This window comes from Felis catus, chromosome A1 (genome assembly GCF_018350175.1).
Source record: "Felis catus isolate Fca126 chromosome A1, F.catus_Fca126_mat1.0, whole genome shotgun sequence".
Lineage (NCBI taxonomy): Eukaryota > Metazoa > Chordata > Mammalia > Carnivora > Felidae > Felis > Felis catus.
In genome coordinates this window covers 173,496,726-173,513,696 of record NC_058368.1, presented here as the reverse complement: position 1 = coordinate 173,513,696, position 16,971 = coordinate 173,496,726, and the positions used below count along the sequence as shown (strand labels likewise).

General features: G+C 55.5%; 2 protein-coding genes across 4 annotated transcripts; both read left to right on the top strand.

Moving 5' to 3' along the window:
• Nucleotides 1-534: 534 nt before the first annotated feature.
• EIF4E1B (eukaryotic translation initiation factor 4E family member 1B) lies at nucleotides 535-14,527 on the top strand. Of its 2 annotated transcripts, XR_006583872.1 has the most exons (8): nucleotides 535-687; nucleotides 783-994; nucleotides 1,310-1,405; nucleotides 2,175-2,238; nucleotides 3,020-3,133; nucleotides 3,275-3,414; nucleotides 3,752-3,919; nucleotides 14,512-14,527. XR_006583872.1 is itself a non-coding variant. In XM_045035026.1 (7 exons), the coding sequence occupies exons 1-7, from the start codon at nucleotides 646-648 to the stop codon at nucleotides 3,864-3,866; spliced, it is 783 nt and encodes a 260-aa protein (XP_044890961.1). In that variant the 5' UTR covers nucleotides 535-645; the 3' UTR covers nucleotides 3,867-4,735. The 2 variants fall into 2 exon arrangements, 1 of the variants encoding a protein (XP_044890961.1); XM_045035026.1 differs by lacking the exon at nucleotides 14,512-14,527 and having other exon boundaries at nucleotides 3,752-4,735.
• On the top strand, nucleotides 5,518-14,902 carry TSPAN17 (tetraspanin 17). 2 transcript variants are annotated; one of them, XM_003981222.6, is made up of 9 exons: nucleotides 5,519-5,826; nucleotides 9,272-9,322; nucleotides 9,412-9,558; nucleotides 10,646-10,816; nucleotides 12,597-12,722; nucleotides 13,355-13,402; nucleotides 14,043-14,159; nucleotides 14,240-14,301; nucleotides 14,848-14,902. In XM_003981222.6, the coding sequence occupies exons 1-9, from the start codon at nucleotides 5,740-5,742 to the stop codon at nucleotides 14,882-14,884; spliced, it is 846 nt and encodes a 281-aa protein (XP_003981271.1). In that variant the 5' UTR covers nucleotides 5,519-5,739; the 3' UTR covers nucleotides 14,885-14,902. The 2 variants fall into 2 exon arrangements, with proteins under 2 accessions (XP_011283507.1, XP_003981271.1); XM_011285205.4 differs by lacking the exon at nucleotides 14,043-14,159 and having other exon boundaries at nucleotides 5,518-5,826.
• The last annotated feature ends 2,069 nt before the right edge of the window (nucleotides 14,903-16,971 follow it).

Below are 16,971 nucleotides of genomic sequence, written 5' to 3'. Positions count from 1 at the left end.
GGGGGAGGGGCAGAGAGAGAGGGAGACAGAATCTGAAGCAGGCTCCAGGCTCTCAGCGCAGAGCCCCATGCGGGGCTCAAACTCACGAACCAGGAGATCACGACCTGAGCTGAAGTCGGATGCTTAACCTGACTGAGCCACCCAGGCACCCCAAAATCATTACGTATTTTAAAAAACTCAGATGTTCCCAGAGACCAGATAAACGTGGGTGTCAGATGACATTGGTAGCCAAAAGAGTGGCAACAGAGACAGATGCCCCAATGTGTGTATAAGGTCTGACCTGGCTATGAACACTGTCAGACCTCCTGTTTCTGCCATCTCTCGAATGGTCCACTTTAAACTCTAGGCCCGTCCTCTGTGAGACGTGATTGCACTAGGGGCAGACCCCTAATATTGACCTTTAGCTTCATGTGTCCCAGCCCTCGCATGGCCAGCACCCTATGGGTGAGGGCTGGGTTTGTCTGGTCACACTGTCCCCCTCCCACCCTGCATGCGGAAGGTGCTCACTAAATGCCTGCCGATGGAAGGCATAGCACAAGTCCTTTCCCCTCTGAGCTCCCCCAACACCACGCTGACTCCTCCCCATCCCATGCTCTGGGGGGTGGGGTGGCACGAGTGAGTTAAAAGCCCGCAGCTGGGGGCCAAATGGGCCGAAGCCCAAGCCGCTGCATGGCTACTGCTAGCCCTGTGAGTCCACCTTCCTGCCCCTCGTGTAGCAAGGGACGGGGCTGGGGTGGCTGGGCTGGAGCTTGCTGTTCACCCTGATTTTTTTCTTTGGTCAGGTTGGAGAGGCTGAGGGTGGAATCCAAAACTGGGAGGAGAAGGAGGAGAAAGAGGAGGAGAAAGAGGAAGAGAAAGAGGGGGCAGCAGTGGCTGTCCTGATGGCTGAGGGAGCTCTGAATCCCCCTGGGGATCAGCTGTCCCAGAGGAGGAAGGAAGCCCAGGATGGGGGCCCCCAGGAGATCAAGTTGGAGTTGCACCCGCTGCTGAACAGGTAAGGCAGGCTTTGTGGCCTTGCACCCGGCCTTGCTCTCTTGCCCCCACTCCCTCATCCAAGAAAGGTCAGAGCTAGCCTAAGACTTGGGTCCTGTTGGTTCTTCTGGCCTTAACCCAGTAGAGATTCTGGCTTCAATTCCCCCATCCTGTCCTAGCCTTTCAGGATCACTGACTTCAGTCACCGTGCAGAGGCCGTGCCTAAAGCCCATCTCCTTATTTATACTTGAAGGGGTGGGGCTTCCCTGCCAGCACCTGCTGCAGGTTCTGGGCCTGGGAGGGGCTCGTGCTTCCTCCTGACCTCTCCTATCCCCAGGTGGGCTCTATGGTTCTTCAAGAATGACCGCAGCCGAGCCTGGCAGGACAACCTGCATCTGGTCACCAAGTTTGACACCGTGGAGGACTTTTGGGCGTGAGTGTCCGTTGCTTGTAGAGGAGGCCAGAGCCAGGGGGGTCCTTCCTAGACCCTACCCCTCCAGGGAGCTGTTTCCTACGCCGCTTTGCAGCCCGCCCTGCAACCTCTCAGCATTTGCTGAGGGCTGGGGCTTGGTGGGTTCTGCTTGGGGGTGGGGGTCACTGAGACTAGGATCTACGCCCCCCTGAAAACTTCTTGGGGCTTAGGGAAGAGAGTCTCAGGGGAGGAGCGGAGACGCCAGAACAGCATGGGAGCTTTTGTGTGTGTGTGTGTGTTGCGTCCATGAAATACAGCCAGCTCAACACCAAACCATCCTGCACACCTGGAAGAGAGTCTGAGAGGCGGGAGGAGCCAGGAGTTGACCCTGACTCTGCCACTCCTTGGCTTTGTGACTCTGGACAAGTTCTTTCCCCTCTCTGAGCTGGTCTCGGCCACAAAGTGAGGATTCGGCTGCTTGATAGTGTCCATGGGTGAATCCCAAAACACCCCCTGCCCTGGCACTGGGGATCTAAAAGCCTCCTGAGGGGTTTGGATGGTCAGGGAAGGCTCCAGGGAGAAGGTGGGATTTGACGGTTTGGGTAAGTAGAGATAGAAGGGGGCAAGGGGTTGGTGAGAAGGGTGAGTGAGCAAAGGCTTGGAGGCCTGAAGGTGGGTGGAAAACAGTGGGGTCTGGTAAGAAGTTGGGGCGGTGAGGCAGGTTGGAACCAGGCCTTAAAAAGTCTGGACTTTCAGCCTGGATTGGGGCGGGGTGGGGGGCTCTCTCCAGGATGTACAGTCACATCCAGCTGGCCAGTAAGCTCTCTTCTGGCTGTGACTACGCCCTGTTCAAGGTAAGCTCTGCCCACCCGCCCCCTCAGGCCACAGGAGGGCTGATTCTCCTCAGCTCAGCTTCTGCATTCCTCCCTCATGGAGAGTTTGGGGGTGGGGTGCCACAGACAGCCTTCCTCAGAGCCAAGGTGGGACTTCCAATCTGAGGAAATGCTATATACAGAAGCTTGGGTAGAGTGTCAGACTAGAGCTGTACTTATAGGACATTTATGAGTCTGGAAGGGGAGAGGGGAGAAGGGGGAACCAGGAAGGAGCCCAGGTTTCTGACCTGGCTCCTGAACTAGGCATATGCATCAGAATTGCCCGAGGACACTCCTCATCAGTGTCTAGGCCCATTCCTGGAGGTGCTGACCTAGCAGGTGTGTGCTGTGGGGCCCTGACATCCGTGTTTAAAGACTTCCCCAGGGGGTCTGTGCCCAGGCTGGGCTGTCTGGTCTTCCACACACTAGGGTAGCCCCAGAGGCTTCCTTAATCAACCCTCCCCCTTTTGACCTCCTGCCTCAAGGAGCTCAGTTCAGTAAAAGAGACAAACATACACATATATATGACAAGGCTACAAAAGATGACCAGTGTTGAGGATCAGGGGATTGTGGGAGCTCATAGAAGGGTCTGGGGGGTCAAGTGGCTGATGGTGGAAGCTGCCCATACAGAGGGAATGGAAGCAAGAGGGAACTTAGCCTACTGAGGCTTATTTAGGGGTCAGAGCAGCGCCTGGGAAGATGGTTGGGTCCCCACTTCCCTTTGAAGAAAGGGAGGCAGTTGATTTGTCATTCCACCTCTTAGGATGGCATTGAGCCCATGTGGGAAGATAGCAGGAATAAGAGGGGTGGCCGCTGGCTGGTCAGTCTTGCCAAGCAGCAGCGTCACAGTGAGCTGGACCGCCTGTGGCTGGAGACCGTGAGTGGGGGTTGGGAGGGGAGGGAAGGCGGGGGAGGTCCCCAAGAGAAGAGGCTGGCTGGTGTGGTGGCACCATCAAGGATAGTGGGGCAGTCCCTGTAACTGAGGTGGAGGTCTCACCATCCTTCCTTTTGGCCCCAGCTGCTCTGTCTGATCGGGGAGAGCTTTGAGGAACACAGCCGGGAGGTGTGTGGGGCTGTCATCAACATCCGAACCAAGGGAGACAAGATTGCTGTGTGGACCAGGGAGGCAGAGAACCAGGCGGGTGTGCTGCACATTGGGTGAGTGATATCCCTGGCACAGGGTCTCTTCCAGGGGAGAAGTTGAGGGTGGTGTGGCTTGGCCTGTGAGGGAGACCTCTGGAACTCTCCATGTTAGCTCCTCCTTTTTCCTTACCCATGTATATGAGGGTTTGGAATCCAGATTTCAAGCTGTTTCCAGCAGGACTCTTTTCTTTTGCGTAAAGAGTCATATTTTGGGTTTCCACAAGGGTAAGACGTCACAAGAGTGATGGTGGCTGGAACTAGGGTAGAACGTATGGGCAAAGGACCCAGGGTCCCAGGTGATCTCCAGGACTTGCTGCTGACTATTTAATTTCCTCTCCTACTCCTCCCCCAGGCGTGTGTACAAAGAGCGCCTGGGCCTCTCCACGAAGATCGTCATTGGGTACCAGGCCCATGCAGACACTGCCACCAAGAGCAACTCCCTAGCCAAGAATAAGTTTGTGGTGTGATTCAGCTGCTCCTGAGCCTCTCACTCTGTGTGTGTGTGTGTGTGTGTGTGTGTGTAAGTAAGGGGATGCTGGGCTACAGTGCTGATGCTGGGTAGGACTAGGGGGTAGAGAACCGGGTTCTCACTTGTCCTGGAGTGAATATGAACATTGCTTAACATGAGTTGGGGCCTAGGCATAGATCTGTGGTCAGGGAGCCATCCTGAGGATGCAGAACAGGTGGAGGAAAGCCTTGAGTTTCCTTGTTTCACCTGGGGGTGGGCTGGGGGTGAGTCACTGGGGAAAGGAGAGCTCAGATGAAGGTGGAAAGATGGCAAGAGAACCCTACAATCCAGCACTTACTCTCTCTGCACCCCTGAGAAAGAGGCTGGGTGGCCTGAGGGCCTGACTCTTCCGATTTGGGGGAGCAGGCCCAAGACCACTGACACTCTGAGAGCAGGAGCTCAAGGACAGGAGGGGGATGGGCTTTCCTCTTTGTAATCACTCTACTTTAAACCTTTATGAATTGCCTTTCATCAGATTTATAGCCTTGGAGCCTCCCCAGTATCCTGTACCTTCCCTCAAGCAGCCGTGGGTGGGGCCTCGGAAGTGGGGTTGTAGATCAAAAGGGTTGGAGGCTTACAGGCAGAACCCCACTATCTCACAGACATGTGGTGAGCTAAGGACTGAGAGCCCTGTGTGTCTACTTGCCCTTTCCTCAGCTGTGGCCAGGGCTGTCTGGGCCTTGCCTCAGAGTCAGGCTGAATGGAGGCGGGTAGATAGATGAGACAGGAGACAGGACAGTGGTGGTTAGGTTTGAGATGGATTAACTGGAAGGTGATGAAGTTTAAGCCCCTTTCTGTTCCTGCTCCAAATAAACACTCACTTCTGAATTATTAGACTTATTTTTGAGGGTTCTAAAATTGAGTAAGATTTGGGCCCCCCCAAAACCTTAATCTCCTGTCCTGCCTTGAGGGGCTCGTGTGAGACCCCCCCCCCCCCAGGGCCCAATCAGGGATCCATCTAGTATGGGGAGAGGGGTAAGATGGGAAGAGTCGGCGAGGTTTCAATGTCAGAGGGTCATTGAGCCAGGGGGTCGAGTGTATGCCCCTGGCAAAACTGAAGTGTCGGGGAGCAGAGGCCGCGGCCCTCACAAGACCTAGATGTCATCAGGCCTGAGTTTGAGCCAGTGTAGGCAGTTAATTTCCGTTGAGTGAAAAGTGCGTCTGCTTCGATTACACTGTAATAAAACGTCCCGTGTTTTAAAAACACGATCCATATCGCCATCCCCATCTGCTCATTAGAGCATCAGTTACTCTTCTCCAGGACTGAGTTCCAACAGCAAGGCTGGGTACGAAGTGGCGCTGGTACTGTGCCTGGTGGGGTGGGAGTAATGAGGGTGTTTCGTACCTGCGACTTGCGGTGCCATCATCAAGCTTCTCAGGTCCGTAGGACGCTGGGGGGGGGGGGGGGGGGTTAGAGCACGCTGCCGGCGCTCGGGGCGGAGTCAGACCTAGAGGCGGGGTTCCGAGTCGGGCAGAGGGGCGGGGCCTGCCTGGGGCGAAACCTGCCTGGGGCGAAACCTGCCTGGGGCGGAGCCCGGAGGTCACAGACTCAGGCCTAGAGGCGGGGCTCCGAGGGCACTGAGTAGGACGGAGGCGGAGTCAGGCCTAGAGGCGGCGGGGCTTTGAGGGGACTGAACGGGCAGGGAGCTGGGCGGTCGGGGCGCCGGGGGCGGTCCCTGCGGGGCGGGCGGGACCCGACCGGCTCTCTGTGTGGCCGCGGCCATGAAGCCGCAGCCGCCGGGCTAGGCCCCGGGCGGCTCTAGCCCAGGGAGGCCCGTGGAGGGCCGGGCCAGCCCCAGCTCCGGTCCCAGGCCGGCGGGCGACTGCTCACCATGCCGGGCAAGCACCAGCACTTCCAGGAACCCGAGGTCGGCTGCTGCGGGAAATACTTCCTGTTTGGCTTCAACATTGTCTTCTGGGTGAGAGCGGGGTGGGTTTGGGCCCCGTGCTGAATTCAGGTGGCGGGAGAAGGAGGTCCAAGCCCCTGCTGCAGGGGCTGGGGGGAGGGAGGGGGACGGTCCCAAATCCTGAAGGCAGAGAGCGGTCTTTCCCCCCCATCTCCCCCGAGCCCCCATCTCTTTTTCCCACTCCACGCCCACTCCCAGGACCACTCCGGGGAACTACGGAGAGTCCCGGATTGCTGGAGGCGGGTCCCAGGCGCCGCCGGGGTAGGATGTGGGGGTGGAGTCTCCTGGTATCTTCCAGAGTCCAGGTGGAGAAAGGGGAAGGGTCCCAGGGATGCTCTTGGTGCCCCGTCGCCCATTCTCCCATCCAGCCTCACTGCTACTCTGGGGTGTGGGGTGTTCGCTGAACTCCACCCCTGTTTAGCCCACCGAGGGGAGTGTCTCCGCGAAGGGAAGGGCCGGATTCCCTCACCCAGCCTTAAGCTCCTTTGGGGGGGGGGGGAGCGGGGAAGGGGTGGTGTGTGGGTCTTGCTCCTCAGTGAGGAGGCTTGCAGGCTGGGGGAGGGCAATAGCTCTAGTCCTCTGCTGGGGGCAGGAGATCTGCCCTGTTGAGACGTCCTGAGGTGGCCCTGGGGAACAGAATTAAACATTCTACAGCTGACAAAACCGAGGTTTCGCAGGCAGTTGCTGCCCCTGCCAGAGAAGGGAGCTTCAAGTGCCCCTCCCCGGGTGGCATCTGTGCCCCCAGGGCCCTGCCAAGTCATCTTCCCTTCTCCCTCCCCCATCCCGTCTCCAAGGCTGCTTGCTGCCTCTGCAGTCTCTGCTCCTGCTGCCTTGTGTCAAAATGCCGGGCCCATTCTGTTTCTTTCAGCAAGACTTTGGCACCGCCCTCCACCCACGTGCTGCCCATGCAGTCGCCCCTGTGTGGTGGGCCTTCTGGTTCCAGCAATGCTCAGCTCTCCAGGGTGTGGGCAATGTGCAGAGAGTACTGGTGGGGAAGTCTGGAGGCCTGGGTGTAGCAAGCAGAGCTCTGAGACTGGGCAAGTCACTTCTCTCTGGGCCTCAGCTTCCCTTCCTAGGAGTGGGGGTAATGAAGCCTGCCCCTCAGGGTTGTTAGGCCCATTAAATGAACTCTAACTTGTATTCACACAGCTATTTTATTTATTATCTATATTTTATAGATGAGGGAACAGGCACAGAGACGTTAAGTCATTTAACCTAGAACGACAGGGCCAGTAAGCACAGAGCCAAGAGGGCAGTGGGTAGAGGTGAGGCAGAGCATTGAGCATAGTGAGTCCCACCCCCCCTCCCCCCAACCCCCCATGTCAAGGGGGACAAGCAAGAGAAACTCAGGCTCTTTGCAGGCACACCAACTTTTGCAGGGGAGTGGGGGTGGGGAGCCAGAGCAGGAAAGGCTGGGCTGGTGCTTGAATTTTATGTTGAGGGCAGTGTAGAGCAGTGAGGGTTTCAGCGCTGGATAATGGGTCTGCTTTGGCTTTTGTACTAGAGGCAGATCTGTCTGGCTGCATGGGGAGAGTGGGTGAGGGGCATGGGGCTTGGAAGTGGGAGACCTAGGAGGAGGGCTGGGGCACAGCTAGGGGCTGGGGAGTGGGAAGTGAGGAAGGCTCCAGGGGAAGTTAGGAGGCTGAATTGACAGGACTGGGACGCTTGGAGGGCCAAGAGGGTTTCAGGTTTGGGTCAAGGTGGCTGGAGGGAGGTGCCTATCATATAGGCCCCAAGATTTTTGTTTGTTTGTTTTAAAGGAAAGCAGACCCTGGTTGCTACCCTGCTGAGAACCTTCCCACAATTAATACAGTCCAGACTCCTCCCATGGCCTCCAGCACTCTCTGGAGTCTGGCCCTGCTGCCCTTCAGTTTATCCCTCGCACCACCAAACATGATCTTACCTCTGGGCCTCTGCCAGTCCCTCCACCTGGAATTTCCTTCTCACTACACTTTTTTGCTATTTAGACCTCAGCTAAAATATCCCCATTTTCCCTAACTGAAGCATGCCTCCACAACCCCCAGTCACTCCCCACTGCATCACTGTTTGGTTTTCTTTAAAGGATCTGTTGGTATCTGAAATTACCTTGTTTGCTCACTGTGGATTTCTCCCACTGGAGTGTAAACTCCATGAGGGCAGAGAGCTCATTTGTTCTATTTTCTGATGTATTCCCGGCACACGGAACAGGGCCTGGGACTTGGAGGTGTTTGCAGCAGGCAGTGGGACATAGGAGTCTGGAGCCAGGGAGAGGTTTGGGTGGAGATCTGGGAGATGTCAGCATCTGATGGTGTGGATAATAAGTGTGGAGGAGGAAGAAAGCAGAAGGCTGAAGGTTAAACCTGGTTGGGGGTGGGGGTGGGGTGGGTGGCCATGTGCATAGGGCAGGTGAAGCAGTGAATCCTGGGAGGGAGGCTGAGAAGGAGCAGAGAGAGGATTGGTGTTGGGTAACCAAGGAGGGGTTCAGAAAGGAGAAAGTAGTAGTCAGTCACCTGTCTAAAGGCCATGGGTGGGTCAAATGGGATGAGGCGGGAGAAGTGATGTTTGGTTTCACATTCCAGATCTAGTATAGAGGTGAGGGGAAGGAAAGCTATTTCCAGAGAAGAATACAGCAGTGGGAGGAGTCTGGGGTCAGAGAGAGGAAGGTGTTAAACTGGGTGATCATGGTGGAATTGACTGGAATTGGTGGGGGGAAGGGGAGGAGCCTATGAAAGCAGGTGGGTGGGGAAGGTCTGAAGAGGTGGGGTCACGGCCTTGTGCTGGCTGGGGCAGGAGGGACACTCTTCCTGTGAGATTGAACATCCGGGGAGCTGCCCAGTCTCAGGTTGATAGCCTTGACATCCAGGGCTCTTCCCAGTAAGGAACTGAGGCCGGATGGTGGGTTGTGCTTAGAAGGCCCAGGCAGAACTGTGGCCAGAAGTTTTCAAGGGCACAGCCACCGGCCCAGACCAGGGTCCCTCAGCTGGATCCTGCTCACATTGGGATTCCTTGTCATTCAGGGGTCTTTGCTTATGAGCTATGAAAACAGAAAATGGAGTAGGGCAACCATCACAGAGTTGGAGGGCAGTGGAATGGCCAGATTGGGAAGGAGCAGAAAGGAGGCTAGGAGCTCAGAACTCAGGTCTGGTGGGAGGAGAGGCTCAGGACATAGCTGCTGCTGCTGCTGCTGCTGCTGCTGCTGCTGCTGCTGCTGCTGCTTGGCAGGAGTATCCTGGCCATCCTCTGCTCCAGTTCTGAGTTCTGGGAAGGACTAAGGTGGGTTCCATCCTCCAGGCTGTGTTTTGTGGGGGAGAAACACTGGAATGTATTCTTGGAAAGGTAGAAAGGACCCTGGACCCACCCCTCCTCCTCTCTCTCCTCCTGGCTTCCTGAAGACCCTGAGTACTAGGGGGGAGGGGGCTCTGTCCGGGTGGGGAAGGATGCTGCTCCAACCCTCAGCTCTTTGATGCTGCTTCTGCAGGTGCTGGGAGCCCTGTTCCTGGCCATTGGCCTCTGGGCCTGGGGTGAGAAGGTAAGGTGGTGCAGTAGGGCGTGGGGCTGCCATGGGTTGAGGTGGTGGGAGGATCGGGCCGACCACTTGCCTTTGCTCCCCTGGCACAGGGCGTTCTCTCTAACATCTCAGCGCTGACAGATCTGGGAGGCCTCGACCCCGTATGGCTGTTTGTAGTGGTTGGAGGTGTCATGTCAGTACTGGGCTTTGCTGGCTGCATCGGGGCCCTCCGGGAGAACACCTTCCTGCTCAAGTTTGTGAGTACACCCTCACCTAGGCCCACTGGGGACCCCAACCTCCTCCCACATCTATGTAGTTAGTACTTAATAATGGGTAGTTTTATTATTACGTTATTATAACAGTAATCGTCAGAATTGTATTATCTATATAGGATTCTTTCTGCTATGACTGAAACCCAGGGGCCTAAGCATGAAAGGGTATTTATGGGCTCACTAGGGAAAGCCCAGGGGTGTGCTGGGTGTCAGCACATTTGGATCTAGGGGCCACCGCAATGTCACTTGGCCTGGTCTCTCTGTTTCTCTTCTCTGTCCCTCCAGTTGGCTCCATTCCCCAAGGGATGGAAGGATGCCCACGAATGGGAGGGGGCTAGCTTCATACTGCCCCTCCGGGAACCCCTACTAGAGGCTGAACCTCTCTCTTCCTAACCAGTCATCCAGTCTTTTTTTTTTTTTTTTTTTTTTTAATTTTTTAAGTTTATTTTGAGAGAGTGCAGGCATGTGCGCATGTGTGAGTGGAGGTGGGGAGGAGGGGCGGAGGGAGAGAGAGAGAAAGAAGAAAGAGAGAGAAAGAGGGAGGAAGGGAGAGATGGAAGGAAGGAAGGAATCCCAAGCAGGCTCCTTGCTGTCATTGCGGAGCCTGAGGAGCCCGAGATGGGTTTCATCTGACTGAGAGCAGGACCTGAGTAGAAATCAAGAATCAGAAGCAGTCACTTCTTTGCATCTCTTTGGTCCAGATTGGCTGTCTTTGGACCAATCCCTGTGGCCCTGGGAGAGGTAGCGCTCTGATTGGTGGGCTCCTCGCACAGGCCATGTCCTCTATCTGGGAATGGGGAAGGAGGTGGAGATGGCTCTGCCTGAGCCACAGGAACTAAATTAAAGGCTATGTGGAGGGTGGTTTTTCAACGAAAACAGGATGATTACCAGAGGAAGCAGAATAAGTGGATTATAAGAGCAGTGCTGTCCTTCGCCATCATAAAACAATGTTAATGGGAGAAAAGGTGGGACTGTCCACTTTATTGGGTTGGGGTGGGGGTGGAGCTCTGCCCCGTGGCACCCGCAGGCCCTGCACCTCTGATCCCTACAATCTGTATGTCCCCCACCCCAGTTCTCCGTGTTCCTCGGCCTCATCTTCTTCCTGGAACTGGCAACAGGGATTCTGGCCTTCGTATTCAAGGACTGGATTCGAGACCAGCTCAATTTCTTCATCAACAACAATGTTAAGGCCTATCGGGACGACATTGACCTCCAGAACCTCATTGACTTTGCTCAGGAATATGTGAGTCCAGCACCAGCCTGGGCTACCTGCATGAGGCTCCTGCTGGGCAGATGTGTGAAAGAATAAGTCCCCGTGTGTGCTGGGACCATTCCTCCACCCATGCCCCGGGGAAAAGAGCCAGGAGGCCCCTGTCTGAGGGGAAGCTAGTTTACGTGATCCCTGTAGGTCCCCATTATGCCTAGTTCTGCAAGGACCCAGTGTTGGGGAACAGAGGCCAGAGACACCAAACTGGCAGGTCGTAGGCCAAGGTTTACAACACACTTAAAGGAGAAAATTTGATATAAAAATATAAATTTCCCCTTCTAATAAACTCTGGACCCATAGTCTTGGCTGCGGTTACATTGCTGCTATCCCCTTTGCTGGTATAGGAGCTCTCTGTTTGCCATTGTCTGCCACTCTTTATTTTATTATACCTGTTGGCCCTCTTCTCTCATTTTTATTGTTTGTTTGGCCTCTGGACATGTTAGAGTTTGAGACTTTCCCCCTCAACCAAAGCTCTGCTCTTAAACTCTATACTTAACCAATGTGAAGAAGCAGTCAGTGAACAGTTCACGAGATCCTAGACACCTCCCGCCTGCACCTCCTCATCCACTCACACCCACTTACACATAGTCTCACCCAGTCACATCCACTTCCACAGTTACATGCCTTCAGGGCCATCAACCCAAGAGACTGTTCCGGGATCCAGAGATGACCCAGAGCTGGTACCTCTTTGAGGACTTTTCAACTCAGGACAGAGCAGACCTATAGTGAGGCAGTTAGGATGTGATTTATTTGTTTAACACAGAATTAGTACAGGTTTATTGTGTGCCAGACCCTGGGAAGGTTGCTGGGAATTCAGTGGTGAAAAAAGCTGGGACTTGTCCTCATGGGGATGGCAGTCTGGGGCAAGAGACAGATGATAAGCAAAACAGACAAATGTACGTGTGTGCGCGCACGCGTGTATACAAAATTGTGAATAGTGGTAAGAGCTGAAATGAGGAAGGGTGGAGAAGAGGAAGGCCTTGGAGAAGAAGCAGGGTTGTGGAAAGAGGGGCAGATGTTCCCCAACAGGAACATCAGGTGCTGAGCAGAGCGAGAAGAGGCCGGCAGAGGCCAGGCTGTTTGCTGGGACCTGTGCACACACAGCCGCTGGCCAGGCCTCACTCTCCCTGCTCTGCCCATAGGGGCCTATCTCTGTCTGCATTAAGCTGGTCCCTTGAGGGCTGGTTTCTGTGTTGGGTGGTCTAAGGCATGTGCTCCTGCCTCCCCTGACTCACGAGCTAGTTTCAGTGCGGCCTCACTCACTATTGCCACGCCTAGGGAGGCAGTGCACGATATTCTGGGTAGAGGTGTTGGGGATACAGGTGCTGCCTTGGCATTTATGAAGTGTAAGGGTGTATGACGGTGACAGGGTTACCCTCTTGTCCCTGCAGAGAGGAAGAGAGAAAGTCTTCGCAAAATCTCTGGGGCAAGTGTGGGAAGACCCAGTACAGACATGGGGTTCAGTGGTACCTTCCCCCACAGGGCTTGGCCTGATACCCACTTCTCAGGGCACCCCTTCCCAGTACCCCCCTGCCCCCACCAACCTGGGCAGGAGCATAGTGATGCTCTGATGGGTCTGGGCTTAGGTCTGGCCTTTCTGTTGGGAGGGTGAGGAGGGGCCCACCTGCTTAGCTGCCCCTAGACCCCCTCGCAGCACAGCCCTGCCCTGTCTCCCTGTAGCCTGGGCCTGTCTCCAAACTGGATGGGGCTCCTGGGGTGGGCCTGGCTCACCTAGGGCTCTCCTCTCGCCCCTTAGTGGTCTTGCTGCGGAGCCCGAGGGCCTAATGATTGGAACCTCAATATCTATTTCAACTGCACTGACTTGAACCCGAGCCGGGAGCGCTGCGGGGTGCCCTTCTCCTGCTGCGTCCGGGACCCTGCGGTGAGTGGGATGTGGTGAGGAGGGGCGGGGCATTGCTGTGCACAGACCAAGTGTGGGAAAAATACACCACAGGGCTTGCTGGGCTCAGCCCTGCTCTGGGGGCCTTGGGTGCCGGGGGTGGGAGTCATTTTAAATGGGAGCACCCCTCCTACACTGAGGAGTTTGTGTCCGTGGGCAGCAGTGGGGCCTGCGCCCCTTCAGCAAAACCTGTCTCTATGATTGTAGTGAGGCAGCTGCCACACCACTGGGCCGCCATGCTGGTGTGGTCGGGCGTGGGGCTTCTGACCCCTTGTATGGCTTTCTTCAGAGCAGAAACTTCTCCCGGTGACTTCTCTCCCAGCACAGTTCACCTGGGACACTGAGGGCCAGGATTCTTCCCATTCTTAGAAAACACGAGCAGGCAGGATTCCTAAACAGGAGGCAGCTCAGGCTGGCGTTTGTAGCCATGTGTCCTGGCACCAAGGAAAGAGGTGTGTGGGCCTCTGTGAGCCTTGTCTAGGAGTGGTGGGCATGGCGGAGTCCATGGTTCCATCTGCTTCCCCCGAGAAGCAAGAACCACTCCAGTGCTGGGTGTCATGGGCCCCCGTGGGATATCCCCTCACCAACTTGCTTATTGGCCTATTTCTCCTCAGGAAGATGTCCTCAACACCCAGTGTGGCTACGATGTCCGGCTCAAGCTGGTGAGAGGGGTGGGGACAGAGTTGGGGGCATTGGGATGGAAAGGACAGCCTCCCATAAGTTCCTCTGTGAGGTCTCAGGAATTCTGTGGGGGAGGGGGTACTGAGTCCTAGGAACCATCCAGGCATCTAGAGCTTGTACTTCCAAACATGGGGGCAGTGGACCCGTGAGCACATACACATGTGTGTTTGTTCGTTGCAGCTCTTTGTCGAGCACCCACTGGTGCTCACACCTGGCAGTGCCCTAGATGCTAGGGATTCATGGTCATGAGCTAGGTAGACAGAGCCCCTGTTCTCAAGGAGCTCCCACACTAGTAGAGGGAGAAAGACAGAAAGCTAATGGATAAATACATGTGAACAGTAATGTGACCATTTCAACCAAGAGCTTGAATGCAAATAAAGTAAGGGAGGTTGATAGGATTGGGGCCGGGTGGTCAGGGAAGACCTCCTGAAGGAGGGGGCATCTGTTCCGAGATTCTGATGACCAGAAGGAATCTATCATGCAAAGGCCCTGTGGTAGAGCTCCATCCAGGCAGCAGGTGCAAAGGTGTAAGGCGCTGGGGTGGAGACAAGCTTGGCAGTCTAGGCTGAGAGGAGGCCTGTGGGGGTGGGTGGGCCAAGCCCCTTGCCTGTGTGTCCCCAGGAGCTGGAGCAGCAGGGCTCCATCCACACCAAAGGCTGTGTGGGCCAGTTTGAGAAGTGGCTGCAGGACAACCTGATCGTTGTGGCTGGGGTCTTTGTGGGCATCGCCCTCCTCCAGGTACTGACTCAGCACAGCATGCCCCCCCACGCCCTTGCCCCGCCGGCAGACTTTCCCTCACTTGCCTCTTTGTCCTACAGATCTTTGGTATCTGCCTGGCCCAGAACCTTGTGAGTGACATCAAGGCAGTGAAGGCCAACTGGTGAGGCTGACACACTGGCCATGGCCACCTGCCTGGCCTACCCAGGGACCCGCCCCCCACCCCTTCCCCTGCCACTATACCCATGATGGGCAAGGCTATGGTATTTCCACTCCATAGGGAGCTTGAGTGTGTGTGCGCTGTGCACCTGTAGAGAAAGCTGTGTGCCTCTGCCCGGGCTGCCTGTCCTGGAGCTGTGTGCATGGAGGGCAGGTGTGTGTGAGTGTGCACAGGGAGCCACCATTGCGGCTGTGGTTGGGTGGTGGGCTCTCCAGGGGACTAGGAATGGCCCAGCTAAGAGGGTCCAGGCCTGGTGGGGTGAGGTGGGGTGGAAGGGGCCCCCCGCTCAGGCTGAGACACACGTCTGTGTGTGCATGGCTATTAGGGCAGGCTTGGGGCCTGCTGTTGCTGGGGACACAGCCTCATGCAGCCTCAGAGCTGTCTTCTCTACTAGCTGTGACCTTGACCCTGCCAGAAGCCCCCTTTGGCCTCAATGTCTCAGACTTTAAAATGGGTCCAAGAATTTTTTCTCCCTCGCTTGCCTCTCAGGATCAAACATGATGATGGCTACAAACTACTCAAATAAACAAAACCTTGAAAACCACTGGCTTACGCCCACCATCTCGAAGGTTCTGTCAGCGGCAGGGCCTCAGCAGTACTCTCCACCTGGGGCCCCGGCCCGGATGCACCCTGCCAGCGTGTTTTCTTGGCCTAGGCAGCATATACAATTGAGCCAACCTTTAAAACTTGGTATATTTCACATAAAAGTCCAGCTCCCCGGCATCTTGTGAAGAATGGCCATCTGGCCACAACGGCTCTTCAGTGGCATCATCTCCTGGGACATATGCTTCCCGTTCTCTGCCTGGCGTGTTCTGCTCACCTAAGTGCCCTGCCTGACCCTGTAGGCTGGGAGTTGGCCTCCCCCACCTCTGCAGGGTTTTCCCCTGCAAATGCTGCGAGGCTGCTGTGGGCCAAGCCCGGATTGAAGCATGGGAGTGAGAATGGGGAGGCTGGAGCCTGCCCCGAAGAGGCCACAGCCTGGGAGGGGTCTGGTCCTCCTGGGGACTCAGATGGGTGCCAGGCATGCCCAGGAGAGGGGCTGAGGGGTGGGATGGAGATCGGGAAGGTTTTGGGAAGGAGTAGCTGGAAGCCTGAGCTTGGCACCCATGGGGATAGGGGGAGCCAGGTTTGGGGGCCATTGATGGTTTTGACTCCTAGGCTCCCTTGGAATCCAGTTCAAAAATCTTCCTGGTGGCCTGCAGAGCTGCTTCATGGCCACCAGAGTGCGCATCAGCACAGCATTACCTGCGTCCAGCTTTCCTAGGGCAACCTCATCCAAGGTATAGCCCTGTGCCTGGTGTGTCCACCCTGCTTACTAGCTCTTTGGGGTTCAGGGAATTTATAGACTTCTAAAGGAGTAAAATGGCTCAGATTTGGGAAGTCTGGCTGCTGCTTTCAGATCTGCACAAAGGGGGTATATGGAGTGACTGTCCATCCCCCTGCATTTGTGGATGAAAGGAGAGGTTTGGGCTAGTTCATAGATCTCTAACTTAGATGCCCTCAGGGCCAGGTGGGTTATAAAAATAAATAAAGTGGGCCTTTGCGTTGTGAGGCCTTTGTAGTGCAACTTTGATTTTTCCCACTATTACTGGAGATGGGACACAGAGACTGCTTTGTAATGAGAAATATTTGCATGATTGAGTCGCTAATGGCAACTGGCTTTGAGTTACAATGGGTGTGGTGGGGACTGTGGCAAAGCAGTTTCCCACCTGAAAGTCGTGGCTGTCATTCAGCTGTAGCTAGTTACTGTAAAGTGGGAATGTGGGTCTAATGTGAGACATCTGGAGAAGCCAAAGAGCCAGAGTTTTATGTGAAATATCTTAATTTTTAAGTTGTTGGCAACTAATGAAAAAACGTTTTGAACGCTGCTAGCCAAACAAAAGGTGTGGGGGCCAGCTTTGGGCCCCGTGCCACTGTGGATCCCTCTGGAGCAGTCACCCGTGGGTCTCTGGCCGCTCTGCGATTCAGGCCTTCTGGGAGCTGCTGCAGGTGGGCGGGGTGTGGGTCATGTGCCCAGCACTGTGGCTCCCAGATGCAGGCTGGACTGTGTCCTCAGGCCTCCGAAAGACACAGGTGGCGGGTGGTTTATACATGCTACAATAAATGCAGCTCACGATATTGTGCGTGTGTCTTGTGGTCTCTGATTTTAAATGTTTTCATTTTCATTTTCCCTGAAACCTCGCAACACCTTGTGAGGTGGAGAGTCCTTTCCTGATGAGGAAACTGGCTCAGGGGAACGAGTTGCCCAGAGCACACAGCCGGGAAGAGGCACCCAGGTCTGACCCCTCTTGGTGTTGCACTGCACCAGTCCTGCCCTTCTGCCAAGTCTAGGTGAAACCTGCACACTTGAAATGCCAACTAGTGAGGGGCAGTAACCTATCACTCCCCAAGTGTGAGCTGAGCATCTGCTCAGGGGTGGGGAAGTAGAGCAGAAAAGGTCAAGGTCCTGGCCCTTGTGCTGCATTCTTGTGCAGGAGACACAAACACAAGTAGGCACATAAACATTCATGCTAGTAGTATACGCTATGAAGAGAGTGATGGCTAGACAGTGACAGTTGGGTGCCTGGGAGAAGGGACCCCTTAATGGGCTGGTGGGAGGGGCTGCCATCTCTG

Bases quoted from the DNA above. Each gene is read 5' to 3' on its own strand.
- EIF4E1B (XM_045035026.1), top strand. From the start codon at position 646: ATGGGCCGAAGCCCAAGCCGCTGCATGGCTACTGCTAGCCCT. The intron at 688-782 runs GTGAGTCCACCT...TTCTTTGGTCAG, and splicing joins GCATGGCTACTGCTAGCCCT to GTTGGAGAGGCTGAGGGTGG. The intron at 1,406-2,174 runs GTGAGTGTCCGT...GGCTCTCTCCAG, and splicing joins ACCGTGGAGGACTTTTGGGC to GATGTACAGTCACATCCAGC.
- TSPAN17 (XM_003981222.6), top strand. From the start codon at position 5,740: ATGCCGGGCAAGCACCAGCACTTCCAGGAACCCGAGGTCGGCTGCTGC. The intron at 5,827-9,271 runs GTGAGAGCGGGG...CTGCTTCTGCAG, and splicing joins GCTTCAACATTGTCTTCTGG to GTGCTGGGAGCCCTGTTCCT. The intron at 12,723-13,354 runs GTGAGTGGGATG...ATTTCTCCTCAG, and splicing joins GCTGCGTCCGGGACCCTGCG to GAAGATGTCCTCAACACCCA.